The sequence below is a fragment of the Meleagris gallopavo genome, chromosome 6 (genome assembly GCF_000146605.3).
Source record: "Meleagris gallopavo isolate NT-WF06-2002-E0010 breed Aviagen turkey brand Nicholas breeding stock chromosome 6, Turkey_5.1, whole genome shotgun sequence".
NCBI classification, from domain to species: Eukaryota; Metazoa; Chordata; class Aves; order Galliformes; family Phasianidae; genus Meleagris; species Meleagris gallopavo.
In genome coordinates, this window is record NC_015016.2 from 43,044,466 (window position 1) to 43,064,925 (window position 20,460).

Here is a 20,460-nt window from a genome sequence, read left to right on the forward strand (position 1 = left end):
TGGTGACATGTGGAAAATATTAAAGAAGACCGAGGGTGAACTCAGTGAAAATACGAAGGAAATAAAACACCCAAAAATGAAAACTAGGGAGCATACTGTTACATGCGAGTAAAGAAATCTGTGTACAAGTAGGTTAATAGGCCTGGAAAGGTCTGGTAGACAGCAAGAGAAAAATGCAGTAGTTGAGAACTGAAGACCAGAAGGCATTTTTCTACCATCTAGATATTTTGTGAAATATGTAAGGCACAACCTGCACCACGTAAACTGTGGTAACTATGGTAACTGTGGTAACTCAGATGTGCCAAGCAGGGTCTGAAACAGAACAAGAAACAAAGCAGAGCTGTGGGTCTCCACTCACCTCTCTATTTCCATGCAGCACCCCCAGTAATCCAGCACTGATACCAGCACAGCACGCCCAGGCTCCTCTCGATTTCAGAGGCCCAGCAGCCCCCTCTGAAGCCTGGTGCCATGGAGGAATAGACACAGTCTGACTCATTCTTCAACCTGAACATTGATGCTGGGCTTCCCAACTGCTTGCTGTGGAGGCTGGTTCAGAAAAATGAAATGAATCACCATCTGAGGTGAGATACCCATTTAGTGCTGATCTCTCAACACAGCACCCACTCAAGCCAGGGGCTGTGCAAGTCTTTGCAGACCAACAGATCAGGGTACGGCTGTCAGAGCAGGTTTCAGGAGAGAGGTTCTTTTTGCTTGCACAAAGTGTGCCAGCTCTGTGTGCAAGTGTGCCAGCTTTTTGTGGCTCTTCCCTTCTCTAGCCCTTCAGCTAAGACATTTCCACACTTAGATGTAGCTTTTCTCCATCTCTTTTAATTTTTGCCTCTCCAGATTTGCAACGAAGAACAACTGCATCTCCTACTGGTAGGCTGGAAAGCTGCCATGTCAAGTGACAGGAGAAGATGAGGCTCCCTCTGCTGGGCTTTGCTTCAGCGGCCTTTCTTCTTAGCTTGGAGAAACAAAAAGTGCTTTTCCCTCTTGTGTGTGAAAAGGATGAAAGTTTTTCCAACAGCTTTCTCAGCTTTTCTTATCCCTGAGCTGTGTCCCAAGCATCAGTGCATGAAATGAGGCAGACAACAGAAAGATATTTCTTGATGCGCAGTTGTCTTTTAGGCAGCATTCATTTCATGTGTATTCAAGTTACACTGAAAATGCATGCTATGATAATGAGTAACACTCTTATCTAGGCTTATCACAGACATCAGAGTACAACAAAAAGTCTTTTCTGCTCCCCGGGGGGATCTGTTAGGAAGTGTGTAAGTCTGCATGACTTAGTTTCTCTTCGAAGCCCTGCAGTTACAACTTTGTGGGTACCCCTTTTGACACATTTGTAGTGCTGCAGGAATAACTTCAAAGCATTGTTGGTATCAAGGAAGATTAATTCATCTTTCTCAATCAGGCAGTTCTCACAGTGAGGTTTCCTTAATGCTATATATTAGAAATCATCTTTCTGAAAGCTGAAAGTTTGTGATTTTGGCAGTCAGAGCTTCTACTTTCAGTGTGTGTGGAGAAACCAGCTTTGAGCAGCACAACGTATTGTGAGAATAATGGTAGTCTCAAGGCTCTAAACATTACTCCAGATCTACTGGCTGCAGAAGAAGAAAGAACACCAACGCAGCTAAAATTATTTTGCAGGCAATTTCTAGCCCTTTTCCTTTCCCTGCTCCTCTGGGTCCTAAAGCTGGTGGCTTCACCCTGGTGGTGGTATGGAGGTGTCACAGCAAGCTGTGAACATCACTGGAGAAAAGTTACCACCATGCTGCCCACACTCCCCCAGCCCCTGGCATCTGAGACCATCCCCAATTGAGAGGTTCGGTCCATTCTATCCCCTTAGTCCCAACTGTTCTCACAGAGAGGGTCAGCATTTGGAAGAGTCACCCTCAGCACTGTGCACTAGGAGGAAGGCGTGAAGATCCCGAAGGATTTCTTGTCTCCTCTGCAGTGCTTCTGCATGCACTTCAGCCCCACGGACTAGCTGTGTCCTGCCTCAATATTTCACAACACGACAGCGGGACCACAGCTGAGCACATCAATACTCAGCTCAGCTCTGAAGCTCAGCCCAGGAAGCTGCTCTGCCAAAGTTCAGGTTTCATAGGGCAGGCATATATGCTAGAGAAGAGGAAATATACATTTGAAAACAATCAGGTTCAGCCTGAAGAAAACACTGGTTTTCAAGTCAACTACAAATTAAGGTAAGAGACAATTATATTTCACCTATAATTTGACAGGTCAGGATGACGAGTGGCGTCTCACGAACTTAGGGAATCTCCTCACTGCTTAACTCTGGGAATCTAAGTGAGATTTACTTTGGATTAAGATGATGGGGCAATATTTACAAGCTGGGAAGGCAGAAAGGAGAACATTTTACCAGTCAAAGCAAATCAGGGCAGAGACACTTTACTTGGTGGCTGATTTTTTGTGGCATCTTGTGGTAAAAGAAACATTCACCCTGCTAGAATCCCTCAAGGTTAAAGCAAAACACTGAGAGATGAACAGCGTGCAGCATCAGCACACAAGGACGGACCAGGAGGATAAAGTCCTTCTACTTCATTAAGTGCACTTTATTGGAAGTCTGCAGGGATTTTCAACCATTACACTCACCAGCATTGCTCGCTTTTGGCTTTGGCCCCTGAACCAACAGCAGAATCATCAGTGACAGTGAAAAACAGCCCAATACAGGATTTTGCTAGAGATGATAGAAAGTGGGCAGACTGGCAAGGTAATGACAGAAATCCAAAAATTTGAGAAATCAAGTTTCTGTATGACCACATTATTTAATTTCTATGTGACTCAGCCTTCCATGGGAAGAGTGTTACACAATCAGTTTTGGTGAGACATTCGTGTAGTAGAGTTGGTTGCAGCAGCCAATTAAGTACTCGTGTGATATAAATACAGATGCAGAAACAGCTGCTCCCGACATCTATTCTGCTGGGGCAAAGCCTGGGTGCAGGGCAATGAACTGGGCGACAGGATGAAAGAAGGAAAGCGACTGCAATGAGTTCTGAAAGTTTGGGCAGTGCAGAAAAAGGGGGATAAATAAACCTAAATTTGGGAAAAGGGGATGCAAGAACATGCAGTGAGCTGGGAGGTCTGCTAGAGGATAGCGTGGTCTTGACAGGAAAATATTCATGAGGACATTGTCATAGGGTAATGTGTGCTAACCTCTAAAAGCACAGTGGAGAGGATAATTTAACAGATCTCACATTTCTTGGGTTTCTCGAAGATGTCACGATTAAAAGATTTTATTAATAACAAAAATGGGACAGGAAATACATAAGCACAACAATAAAGGTGATGGGAGGATGGTGCCAGCAGTAACTACAAACAAGGCACAAACAGTGCATGCTGCTGCAAACAACTGTCTCTTTCCACAGTCCCTCCCACAGAAAATACAAAGAAAATCTGAATGCCACACAAGTAGAGAAGGCCTGAGAAAAAGAAATATTGAGGAAGAGCAGATCAGAGAAAAAAAGGGCAGAACGCACAGATATGCATGTAAAAATTAGAGGACAAAGCCCCATGGTTCTTCCAGCCCACAGTTCACATACTGTCCTTTGGCAGGGCCCTGGAACTGTACACAGCCTGGAAGCCTGCTCAGCACGCAGAGCTTTTGCAGAGGACCCCAGCATCTGTGTCAGTGGTCTGTTCATCAGCATCAGGACCTCAAAGCCATGACCTTAAGAGGCATGGGGGAAAAATTCAGAACCATTTTTCAGTGGTTTTTGAACCTCAGTTGTAAGATCCATGGGAGATATAGGAGTCAGGTCATACTCTCCTAAGTCATTTCTGAAAATGATATGTAGGGCTCTGAGCTTCTTAGAGCCACGTTTCTAAAGTAGTTGGACTGCCAAGGGCTCGGACTGGTGCCTTGTGAGGTTCTTGGAAGTACCCTAATGCTTAGCTCCCATTCAGAAGAATCACTCGAATAGGGACAGCATCTCAGTAAAATGCTTTGATGTGGTTATCTGCAACTTCAGTTGCTCAAGAGTCCTTACAGGTCATGTCATGAAAGTTGAGCCCATATCCCGCTCCATCAAGACCATGCTCATTTCTACTGTTGCCTAAAGGGTAACAGCAGCAACAACTAATATGCTTCAGCAAAACATCTCAGCGTTTAAAGAGCTCCCTGAGGATACAGCATGACCAGAAGACCCTCAGAATGGCCTTGAGAAAATACGAAGAGCAAGATGTTGGGAGCAGGTGGGACCCTTGGCACATGGGCACCATATTTCCTGCATGGCCACAGCCTCTGGGGGACTTTGAGAGAGGGAGCTTGAAGTGTTAAAAGCCTCAGCTTTCATTATAAATACAGCAACAACCGCAGGGGCGAGCTGCCACGGCCCCAGAAACCACACAGAGCCTGGTGCAAGCAGTGGGATGTGGCTGGAGGCACATAGTCCTGGCACCGAGGCTCAGTCCCCTTGCCAGGAAGTTAGCACGAGCAGCATCTGGGTGGGACCAGGGTATGAGCATCTCCGGCTCTTGGTCGAAATAAGACCTTTGTGTTTGCTCTGCAGCACAGGTGGTGAAGCCTTCCCCATTGGTAAACAGGAATAGTTCCATGTTTCTGTTTTATTGTTTGCTTTATAAAATCAGAGTACAGCTAATTCTGATGCAATGGCTAAGCTGAAAGTTGTGCCTTGGTTCCTTGCTGCCTTGCAGTTATCTCCAGGTTAAGCATTTTCCAGTTGCTTTATAAAGCCTTAGGTTACAGTGACAAAGATCCTGGACTCAATGCTATCCCCTCCTGTCCTCCATAACCCAAGCCCAAATTTTTCAAGTACATTCCTTTTACCCAGAAGTATTGGTTTAAATTTCTGGATTTACATGCTGCTCATCTCCAGCTATTGGTTTGAATTTAAGTTATAGAATCTACTGCTTCTAACTTAATTTGTGATGGTGATGTAAGAACCATAGAACTGGTTCAGGGAAGGGGCTTCTTTTTAAATCTTTTTGACCTAAATGTCTTTGTTAAGGGGCTATAAGCCTCTGCAATTTTCAGGTTTATCTTAATCTGAAGTTTGATCATCTTCCATTTCTAAGTCTTTTATTTTGTACCTTAAATGTCCTGATTTTTGGAAAGCACTCAGTGTTCTTCCTCTTCACCTTGATCTTCACATTGAGTTGGAAAACCTAAGAATGAAGTGGCCCTGAGCACTACTTGCTTTTGAAAACCTTATCCTCAGACCCTTGAGGGGAGCCTCCATAAATTAAAGCACTCAAACTGATAAGCAATAAATAAGCTTACAGAACTCTGCCTGGCCACAGAAATGGTCCAAAGGATCTGATAATAAATCACAGAAGAAAAAATAAATCCAAGGAAAGTCACCTTGAAGTCATCAGAGAAGGACTGTGGGAGCAGAGAGCAAGGGTGCACCTGACAGAATCCCAGTGGTTTGCTTGCTCTCCTCTACTTTCTCCACTTCTTATGAGTTTGCACACATGAAGCATGCCTGCAGCCGCAGTAGTGAGCTCTACAGCAATAAAATTTTCCCTCCTGTGTTTCTTCTCACGTAGTACAGTTGTAACACCCAAAGATTGCATCAGCTTTTTGTACTGAAACATCCAGCCGGGTGCTCAGTTTCAATGTCTGCCCACTGGCTTCACGGTTGCCCGGTGGATAGACCCTGTGCTCCAGGCATGGTTTGTGGTGTTCATCTCTGCAGCATGTAACGTTGGCTACAATAAACGTGAGGGTGAATCATCCCAGAAACCCCAGATTACTCAGAGCTGGCTGAACTGCTGCCCAATCATCTAGTTGCCTATCACCCTACTGGATCTGATTCCCAATCTGCTTTCACTCCGCTGATGGTAATACTGAAGAGTTTTTGGATTTGAATTCATGGCTCTTACAAAGCTTTTACAAACAATATATCCAGTTTGGTAAGGATTCTTTCACTGAAACCTTTTTTTTTTTTTTTTTTTTAATTTGACAGCTCATCAGTCCAAATCCAATCATACTGCTATATAAGATTTGTGTTGCCTTGGGCTGGAGAGTGTCAGTCACAACAGCAGGCTGTGAAATCCAAAGCTGCAAATCTCCTGCACAGCATCTATTCTCAACTTGGTTATCAGATGACCAAATCAAAGTAGTAGTTGTTGGGTTTTTTTGCTATAAAACCACATGAAGTGGCATTAGCTGCACTCTCCCTTTTTACTGTTTAAATTTTATCTTGGCATCAGCTTGTATGAACTGTCTTATCTTGCCTCCTGCTTTTAAGTATTGGGATTCTCATCTCCTTCCAGAACTTGTAGAAAGAGTCCCCATTTCGGGGCTGAACGATAGACTCAGTTTAAAGTAACTGCACTTGCTGGACTGGGTCTGCTTCAGACCGTGGCTAACTAACATGTTACCAAGTAACTCTAGACAGCGTCCCCTAAGGACGGAGCCACCCGGCTTTGAAAGCTGAACCACAACAATTGCACCAACCAGTTGGGTATAAGACTAGAAACCGGGCACCATCACCGGTTAGTGCGTTACTCTCACATCTCAGTTTTGTTTTAGGCACCATCCAAACTGCCATTAGCAGTATCTGCAGCATCCTGATGACAACAAGCAGAGTGGTACCAGAGTTTCACCTAGAGTGCTAGGAAGGCTTTCAACCAGCTTCCCTCCTGCTCAATTCCAGCCAGTCCCAGTTAATTCCGTTAAACTTTTGTGGTGTGTGCTAGAAGGGCCACCAGTAGTTAGGTCACTTCATTTGGAGGACATGCCCACGGTCTTGTCAAGACTCACCAGCAGGTGTGAAGCTGATGGGTGTAGCTACAACAGTACAAAAGCAACTATGTTTATATTCGGGTAGGGTGGTGGCAGCTCAGATCAAGACGCGAGAAAGGCAAATGCGCTGACTGGGTTTCACAGGGGTCCCCACAAAGCCTATCAGCTTCTCTAGGCCAGGACCAGGCTGAATCACTGCAGTGCAGCTCAGGTGCTGAGGCCAAGAGCATGCCCTGTCCACATGGGAAAAGCAAGTCAAGTCAACCTCACCCTGAAGTGCTGAATAAGGCGTGAAAATCTTGAATACTTCATCAGCTTATTGTGCAAATTTGTAGCGTGACTCTTTGTTAGAGGTCGGCTTTGGGTTATTTCTTAACTTCACTTCTTTCAGCCACAGCAGAGGCACAGTGGAAAGCCAAAGAGCTAGCAGATCTGGCTTCTTGACAGTAGAGCTTGTAGATTGACATCTGGCTAATAACAAGATGGATCAGATGTGCAGGCAGGATTTGGCTCTTGTGTCACTCAGTCCGATGTCAAGGCTGTTTGAAGGTTGAAATGCAACATCTGTTGCTTAGGGGAGTTTGATGAATCTCTCACAATTTCACTTCCCTATATATTGTATACAGTGCACAACAGAAATTGGCTGGGAATATCTGGGTTGAGAAACAGGGTTTACATCCTGCCAAGTACTGTCTTTTAGACAGCTATAAAGATATTTAAAAGCAGAAGTGTTTGTGAGGAGTAGGGCCCAAAGCTGTGCGTAAATCTGGAGAGAGAAAAGCAGTTGAACAGCTCCATGAGAAGCAGAAGTGAATCTACTATTTCCTGTATTCAGCAAGGGAAAACGCTTGGCAGAGATAGATTGCAGCCACATCGTTCTTACTCAGTATGCTCTGCAGTCTGCAGTTAACTTTTCCCTTATTTTAACATTTATTGTAAGCCCAAGAGAGTAATTTGTGTTGAGTCAGACAGTGAGAAGACTGTCAGTGCGTGGGGTGGGTTCTGCAAGACTGGCAGTCAACACCTGGCTGGGAAGGATGCAAGCGGCCATATTCTGCTTCTCAATCCAGAACACAATGAAATTTTATTGCATTATGCACATCTGACATATGAGTTGTTTCTTGCGAGGCTTTTGGTTGGTTGCAGACCATCTGTTGGGTAATATCAGCTTAAACTGAACAAAGTGGTGTCAGAGAAGCCAAATATTCAAAAAGATCTGACCACAGTACCTATGCAGGATGACTAACAGTAAGAGAAGACCATGAGGGCTTAGGCTTATCCCATGGCAGAAACTGCATTTCTTGACAAGTATGAGACCTTTCCTGCGCCCAGCACGATATACTGACATGCACTGGCTTACACAGAAACCTTCCAGAGGAACAAGCTGCCTTTCTAGGCATGAATTGAGGCAGCAAGCATGGGAACCACAAGCACGAGCGGGGGCCCTCAGAGAGGAGACAGCGACACAGCGTGAACTCCCTCTTTCCACTTGAAGTTCACACACCAGCACCACCAAACAGTTCTCCTTGGGTGCATGGATAGCAGGGATGCTGAGGGGATATGAGAGCTATCAACTGACTCTCACTTCTGTGTGTCAGGACAGGATGGGACCTTGAATCCTCAATTCATCTCTTGCCAAGGTTGATCAAACCCCGTGCACAGCCTCCTCCATTTAGATAGCATCAGTGAAGAGCCAGCCGCAAGCAAGAAGGATGCTGTGGGACAGTGCAGAGGGGTTGCAAGGAGTCAGGTGGGCTCTTAGTGACTCATATGCAGCACAAGAGTCCTTGGTGCACCACTGACACGTCTTCCCATTTTAAAGAAACCTGCTGCAGACATTTAGTCTCTGAAGAGATGAAAGAAAAGGTCAGCATGGAAAAGCACCACCCAGGGAGGTGGTGGAGTCACTGACCTTGGAGGTGTTCAAGGAACATTTTGACATTGTGTTGAGGGCCATGGTTTAATGACAACTATAGGTGATAGGTGGATGGTTGGACTGGATAATTTCATAGGTCTTTTCCTGCCTTGGTGGTTCTGTAATTCCATGATTCTATGATTATATAACACATCTGCTGCTTGTTCCTGTACCCCTTAGCAGAGTAGATAAAGCAGTAACTGGGCAGACACAGGAAGAGATAGGCAACACCTCCCCCATCTCCGCAGACAGTTCCAATTAGTTTTATCGCCAGTAGAAAATTAAAGCCTTGATTCCTCATTGTTTGCCATGAATTCCGCACGTTGCCTTTGGAGAACCAACCTGGGCAGCAGGCAGAGGGCTCAGTCCCAGATGCCGTGCAGTTGTGGGTGCTCCTGCAGGCTGCACACAGCCCAGCTCTCTGCCGGTGCCCCACAGCGCCCGTGCTGAGACAGCCCTTCTGCCTGCCCGCTTTTCCTGTGCCAAACCACAGAGACTGTTTGCTAATGACTGCTGGCACTTCTCATTTAGGTGCCTGAGGGACAGCAAAGAATAAGGTGTTTTAAAACAGAGACTTCATGTTGCCAGCCGGCACCCTTTGAGTAATGACTACAAAATGAGAGGGCAGAACTTGATGGGCCACACCACAAATGGCACTCTAGCACTGAGACATTTGGAGAAAATATCAGTATAGTCAGATCAACCAGCCGTAGGGGCTTGTTGTAGTTACTACTGCATCATATGAAACTTCTTAGGCAAGGGCTGTCTCACACCTTCGGGCATTTTTACTTCATGCTTAACCATGCAAGGCTTTTTGCAAACAGGCTGGAGAAGTTACTGTGTCAGGAGAACATGGACATTAGGCTGGGATTCCACTTGCTTCGCTCCCAATCTTTACTCCTGCCACATCAGCATGCATCTGCCCACACATGGCCAAGCTGGGTGTCTTACCACACTTCCACCCTGGGGTTAGGCTTGGTTCCTGCTGATCCATTAGTAGTTCCATTTAGAATGTTGCTTCCTGCTGAACACTGCCCAGCAAAGTGGGAGACAGCCTGCATTTCTCACGCAGCAATGACCACCCGCACTGCTTGTTTTGCTGCTACTCGGCTGCCCATGCACCCTTTAACATTCTCACTTTTTTCTTGTGCTAGGGAGCTAATTTTTAATGAAGTACATGTAGAAAGAGCGTACTTATCTTAGTATCTACCATTACATGTATAATCAATGAATGTACAGATCTTATAATTAAGAAATATACAAGAAAATTAAGCTAAACATGTTATCATGCTAAAGAAGAATGGATGGAAAGCTTACCTTTGTCCTGAGCTCCCTGAAAAGACTCCAAGAGGTGGGATCTCCAAAATTTAAGACCTTCCCCACTGGTAGTCAGGTCTTAAGTGGGTCTAGGAGAGGTGTAGCCAGGCTCCACCCCTTCCAGCAGCACAGGAGAATTGCCTTCACCTGTGCTCCCAGGGCTGACTCAGTGCTCGCCTCAGGTGGTCAATCTGAGGTTCCCATACACACTGCTACAGCAGTAAAACTCTCACTAACCCAAATAGTGACATAATCCCAAAGTGAGCATTGGTGAGGCCTTTCACACCGGATCCTGGATCTCTCTCTAATGTTATTCTCTTTTCCCTTTTCCCTTTTCATGTTGCCTCTAGCCGGAAAATTCAGCATGACAGAAGTACTGCCTGAAGTAACAACCGAATACAGTTACGATGAAACTGCTCTCATCTGCAATGAAACTGACATCCAAGCATTTGGAAAAATATTTCTGCCATTGTTTTATATCGCCGTGTTTGCTCTTGGCCTTGCAGGGAATGTAATGGTGGTTTTGGCCATCGTGAAAGAAGGCAGTAAAAAGAGCATTACTGACATTTATCTCCTGAACTTGGCTGTCTCGGACCTTCTTTTTGTGATCTCTCTCCCTTTCTGGGCATCCAACACGGTGAGGGGATGGACCCTGGGCACCATCCCCTGCAAAGTTGTGTCCTCACTGTATTACATCGGATTCTTTGGGGGCATGTTTTTTATCACTGTGATCAGTATCGACAGATACTTGGCCATTGTCCGGGCAACGTATTCCCTGAAATCCAGAACGATGAAGCACAGCTTTCTGATAACCTGTGGGGTATGGGCAACAGCACTTCTGGTTTCGGTGCCACATTTTGTGTTCTCCCAGATGTTAGAAAATGACTGCATCCCGGTGTTACCCCAGGTGCTGATGAACATCTGGCCAGTGTTCTGCAATGTGGAACTGAACACCGTTGGTTTTTTCATCCCAGTCTGCATCATATGCTATTGCTACTGCGGGATCATCAAAACCCTGCTGTACTGCAAAAACCAGAAAAAAGCACGAGCCATAAAACTGACCTTGGTTGTGGTGATTGTGTTTTTTCTGTTTTGGACGCCATACAATGTACTGATTTTTCTCGAGACTTTAAGGCACTACGAGTTGTTTTTAAGTTGTAATCAAATTAAATCACTGGACTATGCAATGCACCTGACCGAAACCATCGCGTTCAGCCACTGCTGCCTTAATCCTCTTATCTATGCCTTTGCTGGGGAAAAATTCAGGAAGTATCTTCACCGTGTCTGCTTCAAGTACTGCCCATGCCTGTGCTTCTGTGGACCCTGCAATCATTATGAAGTCCGCCCTTCAGCTAGCTATGCAGAAAGCATGGTGAACAGCAACATTACCCTCAACACCAGTGACCAGGATGGAACTGTCTTCCTCTGAAGCAAAAATGCCTCCTTGGAAAAGGAAATCTGTGTAGATATACCTTCTGCAGGTCTAGTACTGCCAAGAGGCTGATGTTACCCACTGGGAAGGACCTATGACAGCACTGAATTATTGACGTGCTTCTTGTTAAGCATTAAATATTCTAAAGTAGTGAATATTTTAAAAACAAAAGCAGTACAATATGTCAAGGCTGAACACTGAAGTGAATCAAGAGAGAGGTAAAGTAGAAGCAAAGGTAGCATCCTCTGCCCAGAACAGCAATGGAGAAAAATTTAGGATAGGGACACTGTTACACAGTTTTGTCATTTTCAATTCTGTGTCTGTATGTGTATGTGGTATAAATGTACATAGACCTTAACTCCTGTTTAAGAAAATAATCCCTTTAATTAGTAGTAGCTGACTATTTTTGTTGCTATATATTGAACTATATCCATGTGGAAGAAATTTTGGGGAGTTATTGATTGCAAAAACTGTTTTACCTGTGCTTTCATAACTAATAAAACCCTAAAAAACAGAGTTCTGTCTGAATATGCATTTAGTTCCATGTAGTGGCATTCAGCAATATGTAATAACCAGAGCAAGGACTGTCTTGAAGAGCTTGGGACCCAACCAGGAGCTGACCTGCACCAGCAACACCTCTCCTGATTTCTTTGGTCATCATTTGGCAAGCACTTCATGTTGCACAACCTCAAGAGATCTGCAGAGTGAGTACCTGCCAAGTTGGTGAAATGTTGGGACAACTGGCACTGGGGTGTAGGCTGGAGGTCGTTGTGCTTGGTGTGCAGAGCACTGCAGAGTAGGTATGTGCTTCACACCCATGCTCTGCTTGCCCCACCTTGTAAACACCCAACTGTGGGATGTTATATACCAAATGTGCTCTCTGGCCTCCAAATATGTCTTTTACCCATGCAATGACAATACATCAGGGTGGTAAATGTCAATCAGACAAGAGAACGCGCCTTCCCCGGGCCTCCCTGGAAAGCTGCTGCCATTATCTGCCACAGGTGAGATTTTCTAGAGTCTGTGGGCAGGAGATATGGGAATGGGAAATGGCCTGTTGCCATCTGTGATGCTGAGATCACCATACAAAGAAAAATCAAAGGTCAATCTTGCAAAACAAATCCATGCCAACGGGACACATTTTAACACATTGATGAAACCAACAAATACGAAGCCCTCTCATTTCCTGACTAACACAAAAGAGCATCATTGAGAGGAGTAGGCTCTTTCTGGGCCTCAGTAAAATCATTTTTCTGAGAAAGCTTGGAGCTGAGCTTCTCCATTCGGTAACTGACCAATTTTCCATAGGCATTCATTCAGCAAATAGTAAACAATCAATTTTTTTCTGCTGAACTTTCAGCACAGTCTACAGTGTAACAGTGCCTTTCTATAAAGCACCTTGTGTTAGGTGTAAGGATTATACACACTTAATTTTTAAAATTTCAGCTAAAGATGAACTTTCAGATCTCTTGGCTAATAAGAGTAGTGCGAGCATCAATTAGAATCAAATTATTTTTCAGAATTCAGTCTGCGAAGGCAAGAAAACTCCCCCTGCCCCCACCCCAGCAAGTGATTCCCTGCCTACTAGTGGTATTTTAAGAAATGCTTAGACGTGCAGGAATTAAGAGGAAGGTGCTCTGACACCAAACAAGAAGTCGTCTGCATGAAATCAGCCTGGAGAGGGTTTATTGCAGGGCTGAGCACTGCAATCTCACTTGGGTTGTTCAGTCTTTGCTTTGCTTTTCAGAAAATGGAAAGCTGTTGAGTGCAAAGAGTAAAAAGCAGCTTTAACTATGAACCAGAATGACAAGCTCAAGCCCCAGCGGCTGGCCAGCTTTCTGGGAAACGGGAGATGTTCCTGTCCATCCTCAGTGGTTTCACAGGAACTCAGCACATCCCCAGCATTCACCTCACAGCACATCACTTTGCACGTTCATCATAGAATCACCAAGGTGAGAAAAGACTATCTAGTCCAACCACTGACACATCACCACCATGCCCACTAACATGCCCCTCACCCCCTGCAAAGCAGACTTTCTGCTGTGAGTCAAACCTTTGGCAAGGCTGGGCTCTCTGAACGATACCTTGTGCAAAATGCATGTGCTCCTCCTGCTTTTTTTCTGTCTTCTTTGCTACACCATGAGATATAGGGCATGTAAGGATTGTCAGAATAATATCACAGAATCACGAAATGGCAGGGGATAGAAAGGGCCTCATGAGATCATTGAGTCCAGTCCCCCTGTTAAGGCCGTTAGGTCACACAGGTAGGCATCCAGGCAGGTCTTCAGTATCTCCATAGAAGGGGACTACACAACCTCTCTGGGCAACCTGTTCCAGCGCTCTGTCACCCTTACCGTAAAGAAGTTCCTCTACATGTTTGTATGGAACTTTCTGTGTTCAAGTTTTAGGCCATTGCTCCTTGTCCTATTGCTACATACGACTGAGAAGAGCCTGGCCTCATCCATTTGCCCCCCACTTTCCTTAAGATATTTATAAACATTAATCAGATCCCCCCTCTGCCTTCTTTTCCCCAGGCTGACCCATGTTACTCAGCCTTTCCTCATATGGGAGATGCTCTAGGCCCATTAACATCTCTGTGGTCCTCTGCTGGACTCCTCCTAGCAGATCTCTGTCTTTTTTGGACTGAGGGGCCCAGACCTGGACACAGTACTCCAGCTGTGGCTTCACCAGGGCAGAGGAGAGAGGGGGGATCACTTCCCTTAACATGCTGGCCACACTCTTTTTAAAGCACTCCAGGATGCCTTTGGCCTTCTTGGCTACAAAGGATCATAGCCAACTTGTTGTCCACCAGGACACCCAGATCTTTCTCTGCTCAATTTTTACACCGTTTATTTCCAAGTCACTATATAGAAATTGCTGTTTATGCACAATGTCTTTTTGCTCTTTTTTTAGCATTTGCATGACATTTTAATGCTTTTAAGCTTTGTGGGGGTTTCCTGGCTCTGCTACACAGAAATATTGAGACGCCTCCTCAGAGCAGAAGTGGTAAATCTTCGAAAACACGATAAAAACCAAGATCATCATTTTTGCTTGGTTTGCAGTTAGCAGGAAGAGTTTTGTTGCAATGACCCTTAAAAAACAGCCTCCATGAACCATACCACTTCCCCAGGTTTCTGCTTATTTTGCACACTGCACTCCTGAAGGTATTCTTTCCACCATTCGAGCCTGACTGAAAGCCCTCTGATGTCTCTTCGTGTCCCTCTACTGGACTTTCAGTTCACTGGAGCCTTTACTCAGAGATAATACTTCTCTATCAAAACCTCTGAAGCAGGAAAATGGTATTTTCTAACCACTCAGCTATTTTACAGCCTAGACTTTTCCAAGTGTTTCTTGTATTGATCCTGGTTGAATTTCATCACCTCAGTTCCTCTCTCCCTCCATCAATTTTTAGGTGAAAAATAATATACATTTGGAAATGTGTAATGGTAGAGTCCCAAAAGTCAAAATAGATTCTGGAGCTGTTTCCCATCCACCAAAAAGGAGATCACAGTTCCTCCCAAGAAGCACAATCTGGTCAGGGGGCTCAGTCTACAGATGTAACACACATGATGCCCACCAGGTTCACTGCTCTCTGAAAAGCCAAAGGTCTGCATGACATAAAAATTAGACTTGGCAAGTTACAGTTTGCAAATACACACACCTGTAATATCTATTGACTGAATAGAAATCGGCTTTGCAAAATAGAGGCCAGGTATCCTCTGGGTTCAGTAGAAGGCTGTGTTTTAGGGACTTTATGTCATCAAAAAATCTAATCCTGCTCCTTCAAATATCACATCGCAGTCCTATAATCACGTCTAAATTTTCTTTACTTTCAAGCAAAGCATGACAGCTTCTAATTCTTTTCATCGACCTCTTGGGTTTTATAATTTGTACAAAAACCTTGGGAATGCAACTGGTCAGAGTATCACACTCAGCTGGGAAATTGCGTAGGGGTGAAAGCTGGACTTTTCAGCACCAACATCAGAAAAAGATGCTGTTCACGTATTCCCTTGGATTTAAAATTTGCTGGGAGTGGGTCTGAAGTCCTGGTTCTGGGGTACCCTGAAGCTTTAAGGGCTACATTCCACAGAGAAACTATTTATAAATGCATTGGCTACGGATTAAGCTCTATCATTTCCATTTTGTCTTTATCACCTTTGCAAGATGCCTCACTGAGCTCCTGCAGGTTACACAAAACCGTTGTCCTAGCAGGACACTGTTGCCAAAGATGGGACAAGTCCCAGTCATGTAAGCCCCAAGTTCTGTCATCCCTAAAAACCACGGGAGAGTTTTCCAAAGAAAAACTCAGTTATCAGCTGCATTCTTGTCAAAATTGAATTGTAGGAACCACACTGTCTCTGCTCACCTTTGCTTTCATTCCTAGCTGCTAGCATTTCTGTTCCGCAGTCGCTGCCCCAGCACTGCGCCATGCTTTGCCAAAAGCCGTTTACATAACCACTTCCAAAGTAGCCACATTTTAGTAGTCCATGAAATACTTTCTGCATTAAATACATACCCAGTCCTGCTCAAAGATTTACTGTTTTGCACCCCAGTTTATTAAGTTCACAGAACACCTGCTCTTTTTTTTTTTTTTTTCTGGATAAAAACTGTGACTTCCAGAATAATTATTCAAATTCAAATCTAGTAGTTGAAGCTAAAAGATGTTCCCTGTCACATACATACAACTTCTGCTGAACCTGGTAATAATTCTGCTGCTGCGGTAATAATTAGCTGCTAATTTACTTGGCTACTATTCTAAGAGTCTGACTCACACGTATTCACACCCAAGCCTCAAGATCTGGGTGTTGCAGACTTAGAGTTAACACATTGTTTTTCAACACTACAAAAAATACCCGCCAAGAGCTCCTGTATAAATTTGTTTGTTGCATTAATACTCAGCACACAAATACACAAAATATTGCAAAATAGCTTCCCAAGGAAACTTTTTTTTACTAGTGAAAAATGGTTTGGGGTTTGTATTTACTGTATTTCCACCAGGGGCCATTTGATCAGCAGGAAGCAGCACACTAACGTTATGCCGCTGAAGGCAGCACTCAGTGAATGGGATGGAGACTGCAAGCAAAGACTCTGGGCATACAAAGACTCTTCCACTACAGAGGAGATATTGCCATTCCCACCTGTAATTAGAACAGTCTTCTTCACATCCCACCCAGACTGGAAGTCTCTGATATGTTATATGCATTTGTCACTGCTCCATATTCAGCTGCAGCTCAACAGTTGGGCTACCAAGCATTAGGACTACAGATCCACTTGCTGAGATATCTAGGCAACTGAGAGAAGCTGAGTGCCCCTCTAAAAAAATAAAATTTAAAAAAAAGTAATTTAATTAAGCCCACAAATGCTACTTAAAAATTAAAATTGGCAGCACAAAGAAAAAGTCTGTGATGGCCATGATTGGCAGGGCTAGAGGAGAATGATGAAGCCAATGAAAGAGAACAGTAGATGGCTCCATGCCTCTGAGGATGAGTCAGTTCTCCCAAGTGACAAAGACGAGCTGCTATTTCTATGTGCAATTTCCTCTGCCGGTGACTTTACCAGTACAGCTCATTACAAATAATAATTGCTTGAAGCCCTGATCTCCGAATCATTGAATTGCAGAATGGTTTGGTTTGGAAGGGACCTGAAAGCCCACCCAGTTCCAACTCCTGCTGTAGGCAGGGCTGCCACCCACCAGACCAGGCTGCCCAGAGCCCCAACCAGCCTGGCCTTGAGAACCTCCAGGGATGGGGCACCACAGCTTCTCAGGGCAGCTGTGCCAGGGCCTCACCACCCTCTGAATAAAGAAATTATTCTTAACATACAACCTAAACCTCTCCTCTTTTAGTTTAAAGCCATTCCCCCTTGTTCTATCACTATTAGACCCTGTAAAAGGCCCTGTTTATAAGCTCCTTTCAAGCACTGAAAGACTGCAATGAGTTCTCCCCAGTCTTCTCCAGGTTAAACAAGCCCAACTCCTTCAGTCTTTCTTCACAGGAGAGTGCTTGTGGCTCGTGGCACATGGCTCATGGCTCATGGTAGGTGGCACATGACATGCAGCTCCCTTGTAGCTTACGGCTCAGAAGTACATTCCCTTACTCCAATCTATTTTAAAGCTCTATTGGCCATTCCAACTAGATTACTTCCCAGAACATTCTTGCCTTTCCTGGTCAGCTGTCATCCTATGTCAATATGGCCACTCTTTCAAGGGTGTCTCCAAGATCATTGTACCCAAAATCCTGAGTGTGACACTATCCATGCAGCCATCCACTCAACTGATACATTCTCCTTCCTAGGTCCCAGTTTCCAACCAGGATAGAGGAGAACACTACCTGCTCTCCCAGTCCTGTCACTGTCTTTCCGAGATACTTCATAATCTTTTTATTGCAGCCTCATATGAATTGACTTGAAAGAGCAGGAATGGATAGCAGTCCTGCTTTACCAGGGACAGTAGTCTCTTCATGATATCATGAATGTGGGCCCCTGGCAGGCAGCAAATCTCTCTTAGAGAGATTGTATGTCGAACGTGCATGAGTGCCTCTCAGCAAGCAGTCCCCAATTACTACCATCCTCCACCTTTTTTTTGGTGGCACTGGTTCTGACGTTACAGGTGCTTAGCTGGACCAGCTTAGTGTGGTTCTGCTTTGCTGGATCTTGGCTGCTACCCACACACTCATTTTTTCCATCCCCAGAACCTTGTATGTGTTGCACAGGGACACCTTGGGGGCAGACTCCCTGGTCTTTCATGACTGCAGTCTGTCTTCACAGGGTTGGAAGCTAGCTTAGCTTCTTCCCCTTGCAGGGGCTTAGGACAGGGTTGTCAGTCAGCTCATGTCAGTTGACAATACCATAGGAATCTGTGATAACTCTGCAGGAATGGGAACCTGGTGGCATTATGGAATTGATAAACTGCTGACAAACACTGACTCGACATCTTTTCAATTTTCAATCATACCAATCACAATACAGACATGTATGATGAGACCCACTCAAGTTCCACCTGAAAGTAAAAAACTAGTATTAAAAAGGCCTAAGAAAAGGAATTCTAGGAAAGATACCATCACAGACATGTTAGGAGGACAACAGTGGCTACTACGACCAGTAGATGGGGTGAGCCTCTCTTCCCCTCCATAGGAATGCCTATTGGGTAAGATTTGCATGCTCAGTTATACCACGCCATTGTGAGAGAAGATGGAAACTGAGAGCTTTTCCACCAGAAGGGCCTCAAACAATATTTCTAATGGTGTAAAAACATTCTAGGGTGGAGATTAGGTAAGTGCATGTAGGAATTACTTTTTGGGCCTTTCTTAGGGACATCGCCTGGACCTTTACCAAGATATTTTCTTTGCTGCAGAGGGAAGTTTTCTGAGGAGGCTCAGGGCTGCATTTGCCTGTTTAGTAGCAGGGCAGCTTTAGAGCCCACTAAAATTTGACAGGATATGCACCCCACCAGATCCAGAGCTCCTCTCCAGTGAGTCTCTGCATTATTCCAGCCCCTCTTCTCCGCGGGTCCTTTGTTAGGGAACAGGTTTCTTCAGATTGCAGTCAGATCATTTTTCAAAGGGAGACCTCATTTGAATCATTAAAGATCACTACCTCTTGGTCTCTTTTTCGGTTCCTTCTTGGTCTTATTGATGACCCCTGCTCCCCAGAACCTCCTGGAAGCTTGGGTTTCAGGATGTCATAATGCAAGGGAAGGACAAAATACAAGATGCAACAAAGACAACACTCAACACACAAGTCAGAGTTCACAGATCAAGACAGATTCAAACAAGGCAACTGGAAGCAGTGCATGCATCTTTTTTACACAAGACTAAAGGCCTTCTCCACGGTCACCATAGTCTCTTGTTATCCTTGTGATCACTCTTGCTTGCCTTGTAGGACTCTGCCCTGAGCTTGCCACATCATTTCTTCTGCTCATCTCAAGTGGCAATGCAGTCTTTTCATATCCACCTCAAGATGGCACTCCATGTACTTCAAAATCATTCATCATCTAGCAGGACACCACAGTCTAGCAACTAGAGTCACTGATGAACAAGTACAAGCAGGAAAAATATATTTGAGAGAAGTAAGAACAAAAATAGTTATGAAACCTTGCTGCAGGAAGAAACATCAATTTCTCCCAGTTCTCTAATGTGCAGTTGTTACCAAGCGAATGAGAGCTTGTGGATGTTAAATTAACCACAAAGCACACCAGAATATCTTCTAAATCACGAAGACTTAAGATAAACTCAAGTGAAAACTGATAACAGCCATCCAGACCACTTTTTTTGCTCCCATCAGTTTTATTTCTGCAGCCTGAGTGGTTTCCACTTCAATGAAAAGTGAAATGAGTATTGCATAATCTGTTGATACAGCTCGCCAGTGAAGCAGCTTTCCTCTTGTGATGTCAGAATGCCTGGATCTTACAAACATAGAAAGGTGACTATTGTAGTAACTGAGTTTTGGTTCTTAGTCTTGATCTTCTGTAAATGCTTTCTTTTCTAACTAAATTAATGTTACAACCGCCATTCTGTGTCAAGCGATCAGTTGTGTAAATCTTTAGGGTAGCCTTTTGGCAAGCTTTTGAAGACTACCACGAACTACAGTATTTGAGACTTGGAAGCAAACAGAAAACACAGCATTTATTCCAGAACATCATATTTATTTATTTATTTGTTTTATATAAACTCATTACAATTAACACTACACACACGGGCCTGAGGAGACCTCTGCTGTTCCCTGCTGCATGGCCTTTTTTCCCTTGGAAAGACCACCTTTTAGCCAGGACATCATGGTGACGGTTGGGTGACGGCTGAAAAAATTATCTCAGGTATCAACTGCTCTTCAGACTTGGAAACAGCATAAATTTGTCATCTTCCTGTAGGAAGAGCTTGGGAACATTTGCTAGATCACTAAACAAGACAAAGAAAGCTCCTTGTAGTGTCATTTCACTTTTAACAAGAAAACAACTCATGTTTTTTGCATCAGTGATTTTTATTTTAAGAAAAATTCAGTATACACAATGACTGTTTTGTCATGCTTAAGGTTTAAAGTTTCAGTTCTTTCTTTCTTTTTTTTTTTTTT

The 20,460-nt window shown here is 44.3% G+C and overlaps 3 protein-coding genes across 3 annotated transcripts in view; 2 read left to right on the forward strand and 1 right to left on the reverse strand.

Moving 5' to 3' along the window:
* Positions 1-2,017: 2,017 nt before the first annotated feature.
* CX3CR1 (C-X3-C motif chemokine receptor 1) lies at positions 2,018-11,913 on the forward strand. The gene is made up of 2 exons (XM_003207266.3): positions 2,018-2,207; positions 10,316-11,913. Exon 2 carries the CDS (start codon positions 10,330-10,332, stop codon positions 11,392-11,394), a length of 1,065 nt encoding a protein of 354 aa, XP_003207314.1. The 5' UTR covers positions 2,018-2,207; positions 10,316-10,329; the 3' UTR covers positions 11,395-11,913.
* A 7,183-nt stretch (positions 11,914-19,096) lies between these two features.
* The window catches only part of CCR4 (C-C motif chemokine receptor 4), a 9,725-nt gene continuing 8,361 nt past the window's right edge, over positions 19,097-20,460 (forward strand). The window contains exon 1 of the mRNA XM_031553974.1: positions 19,097-19,815. The gene's annotated coding sequence lies outside the window, so the exon portion shown is untranslated. The remainder of the gene's footprint in view (positions 19,816-20,460) is intronic.
* The window catches only part of GLB1 (galactosidase beta 1), a 66,103-nt gene continuing 65,698 nt past the window's right edge, over positions 20,056-20,460 (reverse strand). Inside the window, exon 17 of the mRNA XM_019616613.2 lies at positions 20,056-20,288. The gene's annotated coding sequence lies outside the window, so the exon portion shown is untranslated. The remainder of the gene's footprint in view (positions 20,289-20,460) is intronic.

Coding starts and splice junctions, on each gene's coding strand:
- CX3CR1 (XM_003207266.3), top strand. CDS start 10,330: ATGACAGAAGTACTGCCTGAAGTAACAACCGAATACAGTTACGATGAA.